This window comes from Apis cerana, linkage group LG3, assembly GCF_029169275.1.
Source record: "Apis cerana isolate GH-2021 linkage group LG3, AcerK_1.0, whole genome shotgun sequence".
In the NCBI taxonomy this organism is placed as follows: Eukaryota; Metazoa; Arthropoda; class Insecta; order Hymenoptera; family Apidae; genus Apis; species Apis cerana.
In genome coordinates, this window is record NC_083854.1 from 10925044 (window position 1) to 10943834 (window position 18791).

The window sequence follows — 18791 nt, forward strand, 5'->3', positions numbered from 1 at the left end:
ACAAGCCTCGAAACGTATCCCTCCCCTTCGTTTCGAGGAAAATTTACGGGACGAGGGGAAACGAAAGGAAAATCGAAATCGAGTTCAAAGTTTTTCTAAATTGCGACGCAATTGTCTATTTTTTTCTTCTCCTTTTTTTCTTCCAGCCGCGATAATTATCGCGACCCGCCAATTAGCGGCGGCATCGAACTTTTTCTCATGGGCGAACGTTATGGCTCGCCAATTACGCGAGAAGCCTCTTCCCACCGTCCGTATTGCGATAGATCGTTCTCCGACTCGTTTACTTCTCACACGCGCCTCTTATCATTTTTTCTTATTAATTAATCGACCGGGGAAAAATTGAAAAATAAAACGAAATACCATTTATCTTCCACGTTGTTCCAAAAAAAGCGACAATTAAGACCGAACGTGTATAATTCCGTGAAATTTTTTAAAAAAAATCTTATCCTACTCTTTTTCTTTTTTTCCGTTTCTCGTACCCACTTTCGCATATCATTCGATCGCGTAACGTAATCGGAAAGGTTCGATTATCGCAAGAAAGTTTTCTTCGCTGTGCGTCTAGTATCGCGTGTCTAACACACACGACAAAGACACGTGCAAGACACCATCAGTCACCAACAACTCGGCCCCGTAACGAATGAAAAGCAAAAGAAAAATGGAGTCACGCAAGCCGACACAAGAGTGGACGCTAACGAGCCACAATGGAAAGCAGGGATGATAACAACAAATGAGCTAAGAAAAGGCGAGCGACTCTATTCAACGAAAATCCTCTCTCTCATTCAATCGGCTCAACGAATCGCCGACCGTGACCACCGCGCGATTAGACGCCAACACTCTTCCAGACGACAGGAAATCGCTCATTGGCACGATCTAATCCGCCAAGAAAGGAAGAAAGAGAGAGAAGGCTCTTACGCCCGGGCGTGAAAGCGGGGGAGGCTTCGATTCGAGGGGGAAAAAACATATCGCGCCGATGAGAGGACGTCTTTCGCGATTCTTTTCTCTTTTTCGAGAGAGAAAGCCTCCTTGTAACGCGCGGAGACGGGGAATTTACGAGCAGGAAGCTCGGCGTGGAATGTGTTCGCCGCGGAGAATTGCGTAAGGAATGATAGCGCGCGATCAGGACAACGCGATAAACCGTCACGATGCATCAACCCGTGATTAACATCTATCCCGACATCGAAATTTGTAATTGGATACATTATGACCGCGCGAAAATGTAATTTTCTTGGGGCAACAACATTAAGTAAGGATAAGTAAAAAGGAAACAGGAAAAATATTAATCTACCCATTGAATACTGGCGCGTAGAATTCATAATCGATGTACCAAGAGATCGAGAAATCGAAAAATACGACGATAAAGCGTCTCCGAGAAACCGAGAATTCGGAACGCCTGGATGGAAAGAGTCTCGAAATCGAACGCAACAGAATTTGTAACGAATTGGTATGGTAAGGCCGCGATTAGAGAGAGTTACGATTCCTTCTGGCCATTCCTGGGGACACGCGGATGAATCACGCGCGTTTCAACCACGACGATTTGTTAAACGTCCCTGCCAGAAGAGAGAGAGAGAGAGAGAAGAGTGTGATTAACAGTCGCAGCTGCGCGTAACGCGTGATCGCTGCCGTTCGATTTACCCGTTTTAAGAAATCCTCGAGAATTCCTCTCGAGAGCCGCCACCGATAATAACGAAAGAATAAAAGAATCGCGACTTACGTGCAATTTCTCCTATCTCCATCGCATCCCGCGATGAGAAATATGATTAGAAATAAGAGAAATAATCTTTGCTCCAACAACGGAATAGAATATCTCCAACGAGCTATTTCCCTTCCGCTTAATTTCCACTAAAATCACGAAAATTAGAAGAATCGTGCTGCGACTCGAAGGAAGGTCACGTTTGGGGTTTACGATTATATCGAAATCGTTGGAGAGATGTTTCTTGTCTCTAATCTTCGCGACTCTACCTCTCTCCGCGTAGATTCTCCTCCTTCTCCCCCCCACTCATACCTTTCTTACCGGCCTAACGACTCTCCCTATCTCGGCCATCGCGAAATAATGAAATTACGCGAAAAAGGGAACGGAACCGTGGCAGGGATCCTTTTTTTGTTTAAACCACGGATGCTAACGACGCCGTGCTCATAGAAATGGATCCGGCACGTTAGACGGAGGTTTTATACAAGGAGGGAGCGCGTTCCTCGTCCCTCGTTCCCCGCGGCGAACGTAATAAAAGATTATCTCGGGAATAACTTTCGAGTTGCGCCCAACTTTTCGCGAGTTGTTTCGAGTGAAAGAGCTGAAAGCAACGCCACTTCTTTCTTTTCTCGATCGATTCGATCCCTAATTTCGAAAGGAACGAGAAAATTATTCTCGCCACGTGATTTATACGTGAATGATAAAGATGATAATCAAAGCAGGAAGGAGAGGGGAAAAGAAAAGAAGAAAAAGTGATTTTTCTGTCGGGACGACGGCGATAATAGCGAGAAGAGAGGAAAGGAGCGACGACGATTCGGAGGAGAATTCTGCTCGGAGGCAAGAGTACAAGTTTCTCGTTTCGAGGATAATTTGTGGAAGCGTGGAAAGGCGAGGGAAAGATGGGCTTGATGGCGAGTCTTCATCCGTATCAACCGCGTACAACGATGGTTGCACTACCATCATCAAGAAGAGAGACCGCGCTTCCCTTTGAAAAAGGTTTATGATCCTTTTACGATTGATACAACCGGCCAAGTCCGGCGGAAATGATCTTTCTTCCAAGCGGAATGGTAATATAGCCGAATGAATGTCCGCTAATTAGGGGGCAATACGCGGCGCCGTAAATTTTGCCGGGATTCGTTAAACTTTTGCGTTAATTTTTTTTACCATCGATCGAGAAATCTCTTCGTGAAATAAAACTCTGGCCAAGTTACGAGTTACCTTAAACCGAGGAGAAGAAATCGAGAGAAATGTTTCGATGATTCTCTGCCAATGATGTTATTTCTAACGTTTTCAACTGTTAAATATTTTTTTCTTCAACACAGATATTATTCTCCGTGTAAAAGAGCAATGGAAATTTATTAACGCAAATAATTTATTATTACGTGTAAACGCTCGATTCGTATCCACGTTAATAAAAGGAGCGATCGAAGTTGAATCGTTTTTCACGAGTGCAATAATAATAACGATAATAATAATGATCGATGTCGGTTCCAAGGCTGTCTCGAAAAGGAGATGCGCGATGACGCAATTAAAGCAAGCCCACGGAGAAAGTAGAAAAGGAAAAAGGTTCTAGATGGTCGCAATCGAGGATACGCGAAAGTCTAAGACTTCACTTTGACGTAGTTTATGGTCCCATCGACGACGCCCGTTTCTCGACATATTCCATTCCATCCTCTCTTTTTCATTGCTCGAGCAGGAAGAGAATTCGCTCATACTCGTAGATTTTTTATTATATTCCATTGGGCTACAAATCTCAAAGCGAATCCAAGACACTATCGACGTTTCGAAAAGATACGTTCCTCGGTTCAAGAAGAAAAGAAAAGAAAAAAAATCGGAAAACGAAAAAAGATTCGAGAGGAAGAACTTTAGGCGAGGCATAAAGTTACCTTTATGGGAACACGGAGGCGCTTGGAGGCAAGGGTCAAGCGACTTCTACCGGGATGACCCTGGGGGAAACAACGCTTCGTACCACCAACTTTTACACGTTCCACCGCGCACACCCACACGCGCACCCTCGTTGCGTATGCAACGCGGGGATAGCGCGAGTTTTGCACGGTTTCAGGGAAGGGCGGTGAGAATTCAACAAGCTACGCCGCGTGTTCCGTCCACGCCTCCTCTCCTTTCGAGCGGTGGCTGCGCGTCGTCGCGATACGGAAAGGCGAATCTTCGTTTCCGAAGATGCTCCAAGTATGGTTGATTCTCTTAAATTTTGATATCTGTAATTTTCGCATTCTGACAATACCACTGTCAAAAGTGCATCATAATTACGAAACATATATCAATTTTTAAGACACATTTTTTTATTAATTTTTAAATTTCAAAAACAGCCTGTTTCAACGATATTTATATACGAATAAATTTGTTTTGAACAAATTGTATCTGTAGAATTTTACCTCAATTGAATCCAACGGCGTTTGCGTGAATTTTAACGATAATCGATATCGAGGATCTGTATATGCATACATACGAAAGTGAAATTTTCTCGAGGAAGACTTTTAGGGCGATAATTTATATACATATATATATAAAGAACTCGGAAAATGATATTAGTTACCGTGGAAATAAAACGTGGTAGCCAGGCAGTTAATCATTATTCGCATTAACGGGTAACTGGTATGCGAGTAACGCGTGTGGATGATCGCGGCAACCCGTGCCACCGGCAATCTCCACCGTGTTAACGCTCACGGCCTAGCCGAGAAAATTGCGTTCGCGCTCGCCATTTGCATATCTCGAACCCGGAAGGAAAGCGGCGAGCTTCGCCTCCCCCATCCTCGAAAATAATTAAAAACGGTAAAATAAACGTGGAAACTGGTTCTCAACAATGTCGACGACCCACGGATATCGGGTAGAACGAAAAGGAAAAAGAGAGGAAGAAAAAGATACGAGCGGAATTATGGGTGAGTAAAAATTAAATTGAAATTCTGATACACGCACGAAGAATGGACATTCGATTATCGGTAACGAGGATCGTCGAGACGTGGCTGAACGAAATACGAATCTGATACACGTGCGTACAAGTAGGAAGGCATTCGAGCGCTTATATTTGCAATTGTTGATGAACGAAACGTACATGCGAAAGAAAGTTGTTTAAGACAACGAGGAGGGAAATGTCAAGATTATGTCGGCGAAATTTGAAAATAATTAATTTATGCAGCAGTTATTATATAAACGCACTGTTAATTGGTTAGAAAAATATTCGAACCTCACATATGCAATATTATTTAATATCCTGTTGGACCATTATTACCTTTGGTCTGTAATCAAAATGGAATTCCATATTTCTGTAATTTTACCTATTTCAGCCCATGAATTTTGAATACATTTGCGTATATATTCGTGCTGTCGTATCTATATTTACGTTATTAATCAAACGAATAATTGGTAAAAAAGTACCGCACAGGATGATCGATCGAATCGATGTCGCATCGTGCCGATCTCGCGCGCACGCGCGTAGAAACGATGATCCTGGGTTGGAATATGCGTGGCTGGCTGCGCGTCTACGCAACTATATTTAATAAAGGAGCTGATAGAAGAGGAGAAGGGGGAAGAAGAATCGGAGGAGAACCTGATATGGTAATGGTAAAATATGAAGAGTACGAGAGGGTTGGCGATGGGTTGGAAGATGGTATCGGGAGCGGGGAATAAGAACCGATGAGGAAAAAGGGGAGGGGACCGAGAAAAAGGAGGGAAGGAAGAGGAGGAGGAGAAAGAAGAATAAGGGGGGCATCGCGGTTCTCCGCGGGTTTACGAGCGAGTCAATGACTCTGTACCGATCTTCGTGGGCCCCTGGAACGACTTTCAACGCCTGTGCGCAGCAAAGTCTCCTTCTACGGGGTGTGGTCCCCTTTCTATGGAGATCTCGATCGGGCCCATTGTTCCGCAAGGAGGATCCTCTGCATCCGTTTTATTCCGCCCAATGTTTTCGTCACTCTGTCTGCCCGTTCCAGGTCGACTCTCGAATGAACCGATCTTCGAAAAGAACCGCATCGTGATGGATCTTTCTTCGATTTCTTAACGTGTAATATATATATGTATATATGTTTACTTTTGATATATGATGCAGCGTTATAAGTAGCATATTATTGTATATGTAGATTACGTTTCAACGTGTTCCCCTATCGACACTTTCTCGTCGTTCTACCGATATATATACCGGTTGTTGCGTTATTTTTATTATGTAGTTGGAAACCGAACGGATATCTTTACGATGGTAATAAAGGGGTATCCAAGTAGTACGACTTCCAACGTTATTGCCTTTCTGTTGCAATTTCGAAAGTTCGAGATTCCTTGTCATCGATTCATACCGAACTCCGGTAAAAATCCATTATTCTCCCCTCGAGATTGTTCCGAATTAAGAGGAGGAACGAAAGAACGTCATGCCAGATCACCGATACCCAGATCATCGCGCCACTCCTCGATCCGACAAATTAGCTTCACAAGCATCGATCCTCTCTCGTTTTGCAATTTTATTCTCCGAAATCTCTCTTATTCGTCGGCTTCGAATCGAATCGAAGCCTCTCTCGTTTGCAACACTCATGCAAATACGCGTCACGTTGGCCGCCGATCGTTATTGAGATTCAACGGATGCATTAAATTAATCCAGATTTATATCCCCGGCCCGATACACGCGCGCAAAAGGGACGCGCGCACGAGCTGGCAGGGCGCGGTCGATCCACCATTGCCATCATCACTACCACTACTAACCACTCCGTTGCTCCACTGCGTCTCGGTTTACACGCGTGGGTGTGGATTTATCATTCAGAGGGAGAGAGAGGGAGAGAGAGGATCCGGACAAAGGAGACGATATATCGTTTTCGCGCGAGAAGGAGGGGCAGAGAGGACTCGCGAGAGAGCTGTGGATACGGCTCACCTTCTTCCTCGCGCAATGGGACCGCCATTATGCGTCGCTCGCCCCGATTTTCGCCCAATTCCCCGGAGGGTCGATTCGAAACGGAAAAGGGTTCGCCGTGCATCTGTGCGACTCGCAGGAATCGTGGGAAAAGTCGGCGCGACTTGTCTCGCGGGGGACGGCGGCTTTCGATCAAACGCTAATGGGATACTCTCGGAATTCCCTCGTGCAGCCGATCGAAACTCTTTTCTCCGACTTGCAGATTTTATAAAAATATCACTTATATATGTATGCGTGTGTAGCTCCAAGATCTTTCCGTTGAAATTTCGATATTGAACCGACTTGAATCGGTATCACGTTTCAAAGAAAGAAATTGAAGAGAAAAGATTCCATACGAAGATGCAATATTATCTACGAGGTTTCGATCGATCTTATGTATATATATATGTCTCGAAGATTTTTCCGTGCGTTGAAATTTCGACCGATATTGAACCGACTTGAATCGCGTTTCAAAGAAAGAAATTGAAGAGAAAAGAATCCATACGAAGATGCAATACATATCTACGAAGTTAAATTTCGATCGATCTTATGTATATATATATGTCTCGAAGATTTTTCGTTGAAATTGTGCGTTGAAATTTCGACCGATATTGAACCGACTTGAATCGCATTTCAAAGAAAGAAATTCAAGAGAAAATCCATACGAAGATGCAATATCTACGAGGTTTCGATCGATCTTATGTATATATATATGTCTCGAAGATTTTTCCGTGCGTTGAAATTTCGACCGATATTGAACCGACTTGAATCGCGTTTCAAAGAAAGAAATTGAAGAGAAAAGAATCCATACGAAGATGCAATACATATCTACGAAGTTAAATTTCGATCGATCTTATGTATATATATATGTCTCGAAGATTTTTCGTTGAAATTGTGCGTTGAAATTTCGACCGATATTGAACCGACTTGAATCGCATTTCAAAGAAAGAAATTCAAGAGAAAATCCATACGAAGATGCAATATCTACGAGGTTTCGATCGATCTTATGTATATATATATATATATATATATATATATATATATATATGTATATATATATGTCTCGAAGATTTTTCCGTGCGTTGAAATTTCGACCGATATTGAACCGACTTGAATCGGTATCGCGTTTCAAAGAAAGAAATTTTCGAAATTGAGGAGAAAAGAATCCATACGTTCAATTCCACGATAATGTCGTATTAACGTCAGAGATGAAAAAGATATGTATATCGTCGATTGTGTTTAAGAATATCGAATAATCGAAGGAGAACGTTATCTCTCGCGAGGAGAAAATCGATCGGGGAAGAAACGGTTTCTTTGGTGGAAAAAGGAGGAAGGGGAGGAGAGAGGAGGTGTTCCGAGGGACACGTATCATCTCGGTCGACTCGAGACAGTGACAGATACCGGTCGTTGTTGTCCGTGGCCGGTTGCAGGCCGGGAAGGGTATCGGTGTACCGGTGGCATTTCGTTCTCATAAAAGCCGGCGTGGGCACGATAAATGAGTCCGAGGCGGGGAACTAGGCAAGACTAGAGCTACCAAGAGTCTCCGTGTCCGGTTATCCGAGTCCTCTCCCGGACTTTGTGAACGTAATAGAACTATTTTCTCGGCGGATCGTATCAAATTTCGAGGCGATCCTTCGCCTCCGCGGCGGGGCTTTGCCCCTACATCCCCCCGCGTAAACTTGATCCATCATCTCGGTAATCGGTCGAATCGGTTACTCGCTAGGAAAGGGGAATCGAATTTGTCGTTCGTTGCGGCGATCTTTTCGCGCTCCCCGCAACGGATATCACGTTTCGAAAGAATTTCTTTCCTTCCAATACGAGAGTAATGGTAAATAGAGAGATCGAGGATACTTTTCCTCCTCTTTTCGAGAGAAATTTACAATTATTCCCGATTATTCGTCTCTTCGATTCCATAACGGTAGTCGTTTATTGGAAAACCGCTACCGACGGCGTCGTAATCCAACTTCACACCTTTCGTCCAACATATATATATATCCATATATCCAGCCATACGGAAATAACGTTAAAATCACCGGCGATTCTCGTATTAAAGCATTCGTCACAAGGTTCGTTTAATTCCGCGATAATGTCGTATTAACGTCAGAGATGAAAAAGACATCAAACGAAAGACAATCGTTGGAAAACGATTAGACGGAAACGTACCGTGAACACGTTCATTAACGCGTGCCAAATGGTATTCTCGACTGTGCGAAATTTCCAATTCCAATCCACGAAACGAACGAGGCTCGATCGGTTCGTATCGCCATATCGTGTACCGAATCGCTGTGAAAACGATTCGAACGCGAGAAAGAAAAAGAGAAAGAAAGAGAGGAGGGGATACAAAGAGTGTCCTCCTTCCTCCACGCAAAAGTAAGAACTAGATCGCGAACGTTGCCGCCGACACCGACTCTATCCACGGCCACCCACGTGTCACCCATCCGACGAGACAAAGGTACACGAGAGACAGCGGAGCTGAAGAATAGAGAGACAATGCGAGAGGACACTTGTCGCTTCCTTCGCGGCCAAATGGCCCCGGCCGTTAATTATTCGAGATGAGACGAGGCCAGTGATCGCGAGGCCTTTTCAATTAAAACCGGTCGGCTCGGCCGAGAACCTGGACGAGAACAATGTAATCGCGGAGGTGTGGATAAATCTTGGCGGGGATTTTCTCGCGTCCGCGTGAATGGGCGCGAAAGAATAATAGGGAGAGGGAGGGAGAGGGGGAGGAGGAACGCGAATTATCGTACGTCGCGAGGAGGACACCGCCGATAAAACTCCGTTGTACCGTTTGCCGGCTGATTGCTAGGGATATTTCGCGTTTCGCCGTCCCTCCAACGTTTATTGAACCGTGCGTCCCCGCCTTTCCGTTACTTTCCACGCTTACGTACGTGCGCGATTCGCCTCGTTTTATAGAGTTTCGGATTCCTCCACGCGAGGATTTACGAGAGGGGAGAGGAATCGAGGGGACGAGATTGGATCCGAGTTTATGGACAATGGATTAACTTCTTTCAATTAGATTCTTTCGGTTACGACGCGAATATATGTCGAACGATCTACTCGCGCTTATCTGTTTTAACAGTGTGTAATTTCTGTGTAATTGATTTCAACGCGACGGGTGGGGCGGGGTGAAGGGGGAAGTAGCGGATAATGAAATTAAGATCATGTATCCGAGGTGCCGTTACACACGCATCGCTGTGTAATCCACGATGAAATCAATCACGAGCTCGAATAAGGAATATATTGGCGACGAAATTAACGTTCGTACAATCAACCGGAAATATATACGAGCGCAAATAAAATAATTAAAAATTATACGCGGGGAGTAAAGTCTTTTTGGAAAAGAAGAAGGAAGGAAGGAAGGAAGGAAAGAGCGTCGCCGAGGGTACAGCGACGCGTGTCCCTAACTCTTCCTCCATCCCCCACCGCGGGCTACGCACTTTATGCCCGCGTGTTGGCATAAATCAGCTGGAATGGAACGCTTGAGTATAACCGCGGAGTACGGATCCTCTTCCGCGAGGACAACGCTCGGTTAAAATCGATCCTCTCCTCAACCAGAGATACGAAGAATATAAAGGGTAGAGAAATTGAGTCGAGGGAAAGCAAATCTAATCCTTGCTTCCGACATCCGTTTCCTGCACACGACTCTGCAAAATCGGGGGGGAAGCGACTTAATCCGGCCGGTATCAAGATCGAAGAGGCATGGAAACATCTCTGCTAGGGGGAGGGGGATAAGAGGAGAAATAGGAGGAGGCGAGCGTTCTCTCGTTTCAACTCCGGGCTACCTCGAGCCCGATTAATCTACGGGCGTGCGGTTTAATCGTTTAACCGGCGCTCGATGCGGAGCAGTTTCTAATTAGCGGAATGGAACGAACGGAGGAGGCGTGATCGGATCGTCGGCCAGGGAAATCTCCTGGTCGAGGTCGTACGAGAAGGGACGACCAAGGGACGAGGACGCGTGTTCCGCGCCGAAGAAAACGAGAGGGAGGAGGGGGAAGAGCAAGTGGCTGCAAATTGAACCATTACGACCTACCGAACCGAGCGTGGAGAGGGCAAGACCTGGAATCTCGAGAATCTGTATCTACGTGTACGCGTTTCTCGAGAGCTGCAGCCTAGTTCAGGGATAGTTACGAGCTTACGTCCCTGGAGAAAAGCGACCGAGAAAAAGGCAATTTGCTGGAAAGAAAACGCGAGAGGGAAGAGAGAGAGAGAAAGGAAATGGAGAACGGGCGGCACGTAGCTCGGTGTTGGAAATTGAACCATTAGAACTGCTACACGAGAGCAAATCATTTGACGAGCGTTCGGTCTGGCGGGATGGTTACGAATTACGAGTTGTAAATACAGTCGAAACGGTTCGCCACCGTAATTTCCTTCCTTCAGGAGGGGCAGGAGGTTAAGGATAAGGCTTGTGACCGAATTCTTCGAGAAGATTACGATTGAATAAAATCGGTAAATTTCGAGTAATCGAGAATGATAATCGTTGGACGAGGAGGAGACAGCAACTGAAGAAAACAGCGAGATTCCGGAATAGTTATTGCCTCGTCTCGAATCGTTTCCTAATCGTTAGGAAGCAATTTGAGCCGCTCGATGGCGAGATTTTACGAGTTTCGATTTTCACTCGGTCGCCAGGGATCCGAAAAGAGCGGAAGAATCGATCGGTTAAAAAGAAATCGGTCGTCGTCTCGAGGAAATAATCGCGGACGACGGCGTACAAAGCTCGTTAAACCTCGAGAACCGAACCGCTCGAAGGAAGATCGGGATGGAACGAGGGCATTTTCTTTCGTCTAGCGCACTCGTCTTCACTCCAGCTTGAACAGGTAGCTCGGCAAAATGGCGGGCGCGACATAACGTGGCAATTTGTATCGACGATAGGCCGTAAAATTCACGAGGAGCAGCAACGAGTATCATTTTCTTTCGAGCGAGCTTCTCCGCTACCCTTTAATTTCTCTTCTCACCGACGAAAATGGATCTTCCTCGTTGACCACGCTACGCCCAAAAACGGATCTTATTCGCGAGAAATTTACAACAGAAGAAACGCGATCAGATTGTAAATTCTCGCCGATTGGAAAATTGATTTTGATTCGAGGGAAACGGTAGCGGGGTCGTTGAAGCGATCGGTGAGAGGATAATGACGAAGGTGGAACAGGCGGGTTGTTTAACGGGAAAAGGCGCGCGCGAGCGAAGGCAAAGCGGCGTGAAAGACGAAGGAGGGACGACGGTGGAAAGGTGGGGTCGCCATGGTTGTGGTCCGCCTGGGAACGACAGGACCACGCATTGTGATCCGGCCGCCGAGAAGGCCACGCTAGGCTGACCCTAGGCTTCGCATTAACCGTCCACCGTGCACCCAAGCACAAATGGCCACCACCACCCCGTGGCTCAAGTCGTACCTGTTGCACCGGCTAATCATTGCCCCGCGGACGAGCTCTTTTGTCTCCCTTTCTTTTCTTTCTTTTTCCACACACCCCCTCCCTCTCCCCCTGCTCGCCATTCCCGGGACAAGGTTGCGCAACGGGGCCGGCCGAGGGACTTTCTTGTCATCGTAAACAGAGTGGAACGTGGAACGCGGCCTCTTCGAAAAGAGGGGTAGGATAGGTTCGTTCGTCCATCGAAATGGCGAAAAGTAGTCCTCGCTGTGGGGAGGAGGAGGGGGTCGTTCCCTTCCCACAACTGCATTCCACGAGATTCTTGGCCAAAAACGAAAAGTTCAAGGAGAAGTCGGTGTCGATCTTTTCAATTCGTGAGAATGACACCGAAAAAACGGTTTCGAGCATCGCGGGGGAGGTTGAGGGGGGAAGGAGAATTTGTCGCGAGAACGTCTTATGGGAAAGTACGATGGAGTTTAAGCGAGGTGTCGAGGTTTTTTTTCCTCTTGGTTTTTGATTATTAGATGTAAGGTAGTAGTTTAGATGTTTCGTAGATAAACGAGGAAAAGTTTGTACGGAGGGGGGGATAATTTCCCATGTATTGTGGGAACTTGGGGAAATTAAAGGGCACTTCCGCGTTATTATAAGTTAAAAAGAAATGATCGTTCACGGAGATTTTGATTCAAAGCTCGATAAAAATTCTGATTCGAGGAGGATCGTGTGTTATTATATATAGATATATCTATTATAAAAAAATCGCTGTTACGATATTTCCTTCTGCTTTATGAAGTAATTAGAAACGTTGAAAGAGATATCGCATTTCAATCCATTTGGTACGTAGATTTTTTATAGTCCGATTCTATCTCGAGAAATAAACAGTGTCGATAATTTTGATTCGTTTTGGAGCAATTGTTAAATTCGAAAAAAATATTTTGCAACGATGCAATTATTCGCAAGGGAGGCGTTTTACAGAATTCGGTATATAAGCTGAATCATCGACACCCTCTTTATACCCGAGAATCACCGGGACCATAAATAATTGAAACCGAGAAACAATTTCAAAACTCACCCTCGGGACAGATGCACTCGTAATCCAAATCGTCGGTCTGGTGACACGTGCCGCCATTTTTACACGGCGATGGGTTGCAGGGAATATACTCGTTCTCGCAATTTTGGCCAGTGTATCCGCTCGTGCACATGCATCTGTAAATGAAATGACTCGTTGAAAATCTTGTGAATGTGTGAAAATAATGCCGATCGATTCAACGCTGTGATAAAACTACGATCGACCAAGCCGATAAATTATTATTTAATGCCCGTGCGATCGAGTCTTCCATCGTTAATTACAACCTGTGTCATGGATAGAAAGAGAGAGAGAGAGAGAGAGAGGGAAAAAGAGAGAAAGGAACGACCGGCTTCTTTAGATCGTAGAGAAAAGTATAAGCGAATAATGTTGCTCGCTATGATACCGAAAGATTTCGTAAGACACGTAGAACGATTGCGTACGATATTAATATTATAATTTAAAAATTTTCGATCATTGTTTCTGTAATTATTTATATTTTTCGACGTGAAATTTCAAATGAATCCTCCTTTGTGAAATAAAACCTGTGTTAAGAACGGTTTTTAAAACCGCAAGAATATCAATTCGAGCAAACGTACAATGGAAACACGAATCATTTCGATCGATTTCTCACAGTTCTCCCATTCATTGACTCTCATCGAGGCAACACGAGACCAACGAACCGCGTTAACTATTGGAACAATCAATATTTATAATACCGGTTCTGCCGTAGCGCCAACTTTTTACGTCCGACATGATGCTTTTTACGCGCATATTTATGCACGTCTATTAGCAAAAATGTGTGAACTACACGAATATTAATATTCAAGATGCTGTTTCAAGTAGATAAATCATAACAAAAAAATTTTAATCTGCTGTAAAATGTATATTTATAACACGTTTGAAATTGAAAATAATTTTTTTAGAATCGTTATTATATTACCGCATATTAAACTTAAAAACAGAAACTTAACAAAAATTAATTTCGATATGTTATTACTTTTCTTAACTTAAACGCATAAATATTAAATCATATTTATACGCTCCAAGAATTTGAGATTCATTTATCCTAATAATAATAATAATGGTGGAATTTAATATCTTTGATTATTCTACATCATTGATGAAATATTATACTTTCGATGAGATTTATTTCTTTAGATATTCCTCACTGATAACATATTAATAACATTTTTTATCTTCAATTTACTATCAGATTTATTGTATTTATCAAACAAAGATACGTATCAAAAAAAATTATTCATTTCAATTTTTTATATTATGTTTAAAAAAATATATATTTTTAAAGAAATTAAAAATATAAATAAAGATAAGAAAAGTAATATGATGCTAAGATCGTAAAATAAGATTATAAATATACAATTGATCTATGAACAAGCGAATTAAAATCTTGACTTGTTCCTAAAAGACTAACAACGGTATTTAGTTAAGCTCCATTATTTAATAGTGATTGAGAAATTGATACTAATAACTGTATTCGCGTTGTTCAAAGGTCGTATTAATAAAACGATTTTACAAAATTTTAAGGAAAAGAACGCACCTCGAACTGGCAGCCAGCAAAAGTATCAAGAATACACGCGTGAGATACATTTTTGCACGAAATCGATTCCCTCGAGTCGCAGAAGGATACTCTCCTCATATTTTGACGAAGACACGCCGAGTGTTTACTCCATTTCTAAGAATCACCATCGTCAAAACTGCTTTTTTCTATCAATTTACAGAGCACTGTATCAAAATAAACACATCCACGTACACCTTATACACTGACGTTCACACGATATATGCGCAATTATACGAAATTCACAAGTTCACACGCCGTCGATTGCACTAGTTTTCTATCACAAACTAAAAAGTCGTCGAGTAATAAATATCCAATTGAACGGGATACAGTTTCTCTGAGAAAAAGCGTATACGAGGGGAAAAAATGGCGGCTTCAGCACAGACACTGCTTCTCGATACACAGCCGGTATCGATATTTATCGTTGTATCGATTCTGTCATAGGCATATGATATTTTCCCTCTCGCGATACATTGAATATTTTCGATACTTCCTCAAGCTTTTCTAAATCCTCGAATTTCTTTTTCTACAATTTTTTACAATACGCCAAAAAAGAAAACGTCAAAAATTCAACGGTAAAGTGCATTAAAATAAAAGAATAGAAAATTGGGCGAGCCGTCGGCGCGTAACGTTCCACACGATTGCACGTAATTGTCTGAATGACCAGATAAAGTCGTCGAAAATTTCACTTGGTAATATCGATGTCACCGATGTATATTTTTCACAGGTTATTCTCACGAAGAGTGGATAGTCAAATAAACTATATGAAGTGTACAACAAAATAAACTATACGTCAACGTTTAAAGGAAAAAAAAAACAAACTCTGTTCACGGAACAGTCAAAAGAAGGAGAGAACGGGATAGATAGCATGATGGTCGAACGAGTCCGCTTGTGAGTGTGTTGTATATCTCTGCCGTTTCTCGTCCCAGAGAGAAACGTGGCCGCTGTTTTCTCACGCTCGTTCGCGTCGCTTTTCGTCGTCGTGGCGCGTTTCACTTCGATCGAAGAATCACCACCATAGAATCCGTGCACTATCGTCCCAATGATGATCCGTTTCGCGTGACAGTGCGTCGCGAGTGCTTTAAACTCTCTTAAATTCGTTCAAATTGCCTCTATCCTGTGTTACGTCGGATCGCCGACGAACTGCCCATGACGGTTGACCAGAGGGATACGAAGCGTTGCCAAATCTCATTTGTCTCACCGTCCAACTTCTGTCAAGTTATTCATTTTTGCACACATTTTTCCTTCATTATTATTTCTTATACACTCTTTCACAAAATCGTAGTCCTTTCCCACAAAGCATTGATTATTCCAGTATCGTATTCGATAGTCAAAATTCGTAGAGTATAGAAACACGCTACGCAATACTTGCCGGTCTTGTTGGAGCAGAGCGCGCCACTTTGAAAATTTCACGAAAACCGATAAAATGATACGTCGCGATACGTAAATTATAGTCACTTACGAAACACTATCGAAACATGGTAGAATGTCACGTCGCGTAGCCACCTGTTTCGCGCGTATTTTACACAGTCGTTGGTCGACTGAAGGGGTGAATTCGACAGAGATACGCGTGAAACGTGTATCGTCCTCAAACGGCTAGCGACAGACTAACCTTACTTTCGAGTCTGGGCCGTTCAGAGGGCGCCACCGTCACCAGTGACCCTCTCTGCTAGCGTCACTGCCGATTCCCCCCCGTTGGGACGTCGTGACTCCATTTTCCTTCTCCGTTCATTCGGTAGCGTAACTCCGTCTCTCTTTCTTTCGCTCACGCTTGTTAACCAAAGACCCCTCGGCTCGTTCCGTCACCCTTCGTTAGTCTTCGACTATGCTTCGCGTTATCCTACTTTCGCGCACGGCAGCTTCATAAGATCTTTTCGTTTCAGCTACCACCTAGGTCCCTAGGTCGTAGAAACGATGCGGAATCATTGCGTGCATCTCAGGTCTCTGCCCCTGTCCCTCCACCATCGTCAATAGTATGCAAGAATTTTGCTAATTCGATAGTTACACGATATTCTTTGCATGTATATGCACGGACACGAAATTTGTACAGTTTCTTCGCGTTTTGTCACAACGCGCTAATTGTGTGCGATTTTTTTTACGTACGTTCAGAGACCGTTGCTGAAAGTTTTGCTCGCACTTTTTCATCCAGTTAAATAAACGCAGAATATTAACTCTTATTTTTATAATTTCACTTTTATTTTTCCTCACGTACATATTTATTTCATTTCGATTATTATTAAAATCAATTAAATTATTCAATACGCGATAACTCGTTAATAATTTCTTTTCCCGTGTAACTGTTTCCCATTTGATCGAGCGAAAAAAAATTACTTTTATCCATGAATTTGTATAAATTTACACGACACCTTAAAAATCAGGCTTAATCCGCTCGTATGAATATTTATGTGCGAATAAATAGGCCGGAGGCAGGAGCGTGTCGGAGGCACAAAAATTTCGATTAAATCTTGTTGACCGGTCCGCTTAATACGCATCTCCGGCGACAGGAAGATGGCCAATTTTAAAATTTAATTTTCACTTGTTTACACGTATTGTGCGAATGGAATGGCTCGCGGGCATCCTGCAGGCCGAACGATGGGGGTTCTCAAGGGTGTATAGGGATCATCCGGATCCCCTTATATATGTATCATATAGGAACACGAAATATTCCCAATTCCCCTCGAGTTTTCTCCCTTCCCCCCTCCTCCCTCATGTTGCAAATCTTCCTCGTCTAATCCATTATTCCACATGGATAAACTTCAATAATTTTCGATACATTCGATATTCGAGAGTCTCCGATCGCACGTAGATTACCCGCGATTCATCCACGGATGAATGATCACATCGAGAATGTGAAATTCGCTTCACTTTTATTACTACGCGGTACCATTTTCGAAATTTTTTCGAAGAATTACAGGGGAAAAATTCAACTCTCTCTCTCTCTCTCTCTTTAACCTAGTAACGATTTATTGTCGCTCGATGAAAAATCGGCAATTTCGTATACCCAAGCCCAATACTTTATGGAAAAACAGCGGATCGAGTACAATGCCTTTGTCGGATGTTGGAATAAATCGGCGTATGGAAAGATATTCAAAGAGTTCACTTCCACGGAATATTCAAATTGTACGTACGAAGCCGGTTAAACCTTATGAAACAATCCGGTTTCGCAACGTGGCCGTAAAGGTAAATTGTGCGCTCGCTACGATATTTCGAGAACGACAACGGCCCTCGATCGAGGAGGAGGGGGGGAAGAAAGGAAAAAACGCATTTTCATATCGCGGTGGGTGTTTCTGTTACGAGTTTCTACCATTGTCTTCGACCGTTGTCCAACGACTCGCCAGGTATCGAAAAGGACACGTATAAAGCCGTGTCGGTCCCCGGGAACGAGCAGTTCGATTCCTGGCCGGTCGAGCGCTTGGCCAAGGGGGAGGGGAGGGAGGAGGAGGAGGAGGGGATTGGACGGCTTGATGTTTATGCGTCTTCGTTATATGATTCATATCGGATGCCACGGCTACGACAGGAGGAAGTTCCTCGAGCGTGGGCCTCGGCAGTCGAACGAAGAAAATATGTCAGAAGTGATCCGGGGAACCAGTCGGGGAGGTGTTTTTCGGCGTGCTTCCCCGTGGTTCACGATGGAAATGAAAAAAAAAAAGAAAGAAAGAAAGAAAAAAGGATAAGAGAGAGGGAAGAATTTAGAAGAATTTACGAAAGAAGAAAAAGTATCGTGGAGAGTCGGTTCTCGGATCGATTCTCTCTATTTGTTCCCTTCGTCCCGTACAAATTCAGAAATTTACAGCGAAATATAAAATCGAAAACACGGCCATATTTTTTTTATCCGATTTTATCCGATGTTTGACACCAGGCGTCCGTTTAAAAAAGAATGTGAAAGTTATTTCGCGCTCGAAACAATATACGCAAACGTATAGGGTATACGTTCAATCGTTCTTTTCGCTTTTTCTTCTTTTTTCTTTTATCACTCATTCTTTATTATTCGATTCGACGCGTTCATTTATATTCCGTAATAATTTTCACGACGCGCTTCGTCGTCCTTCCGATGAAAGAAAGAAAGGGAGGAAGAAGATGAGAAATATCAACGGCGAGGAGGCATCCACGATCCGATCACGATTCCTTTTTTATACGATCGACTATTTTTCAGTCGGCTAATTAATTAGGCACGCGATGAGCATTAAGATTCTACTGGCAATTAAGTCCTCAGT

The 18791-nt window shown here is 43.5% G+C and overlaps 1 protein-coding gene across 3 annotated transcripts in view; it reads right to left on the minus strand.

The window, feature by feature from the left end:
- The window catches only part of LOC107998104 (neurogenic locus Notch protein), a 196827-nt gene that overhangs the window by 98240 nt on the left and 79796 nt on the right, over window positions 1–18791 (minus strand). For 2 of the 3 annotated variants that reach the window (XM_028666933.2, XM_017057142.3), the window contains exon 5: window positions 13005–13138. In XM_028666933.2, coding sequence (XP_028522734.2) covers window positions 13005–13138 — 134 coding nt within the window. Of the gene's footprint in view, window positions 1–13004; window positions 13139–14559; window positions 16192–18791 lie in introns of those variants that run through there. The other variant, XM_017057143.3, reaches the window with a different exon arrangement.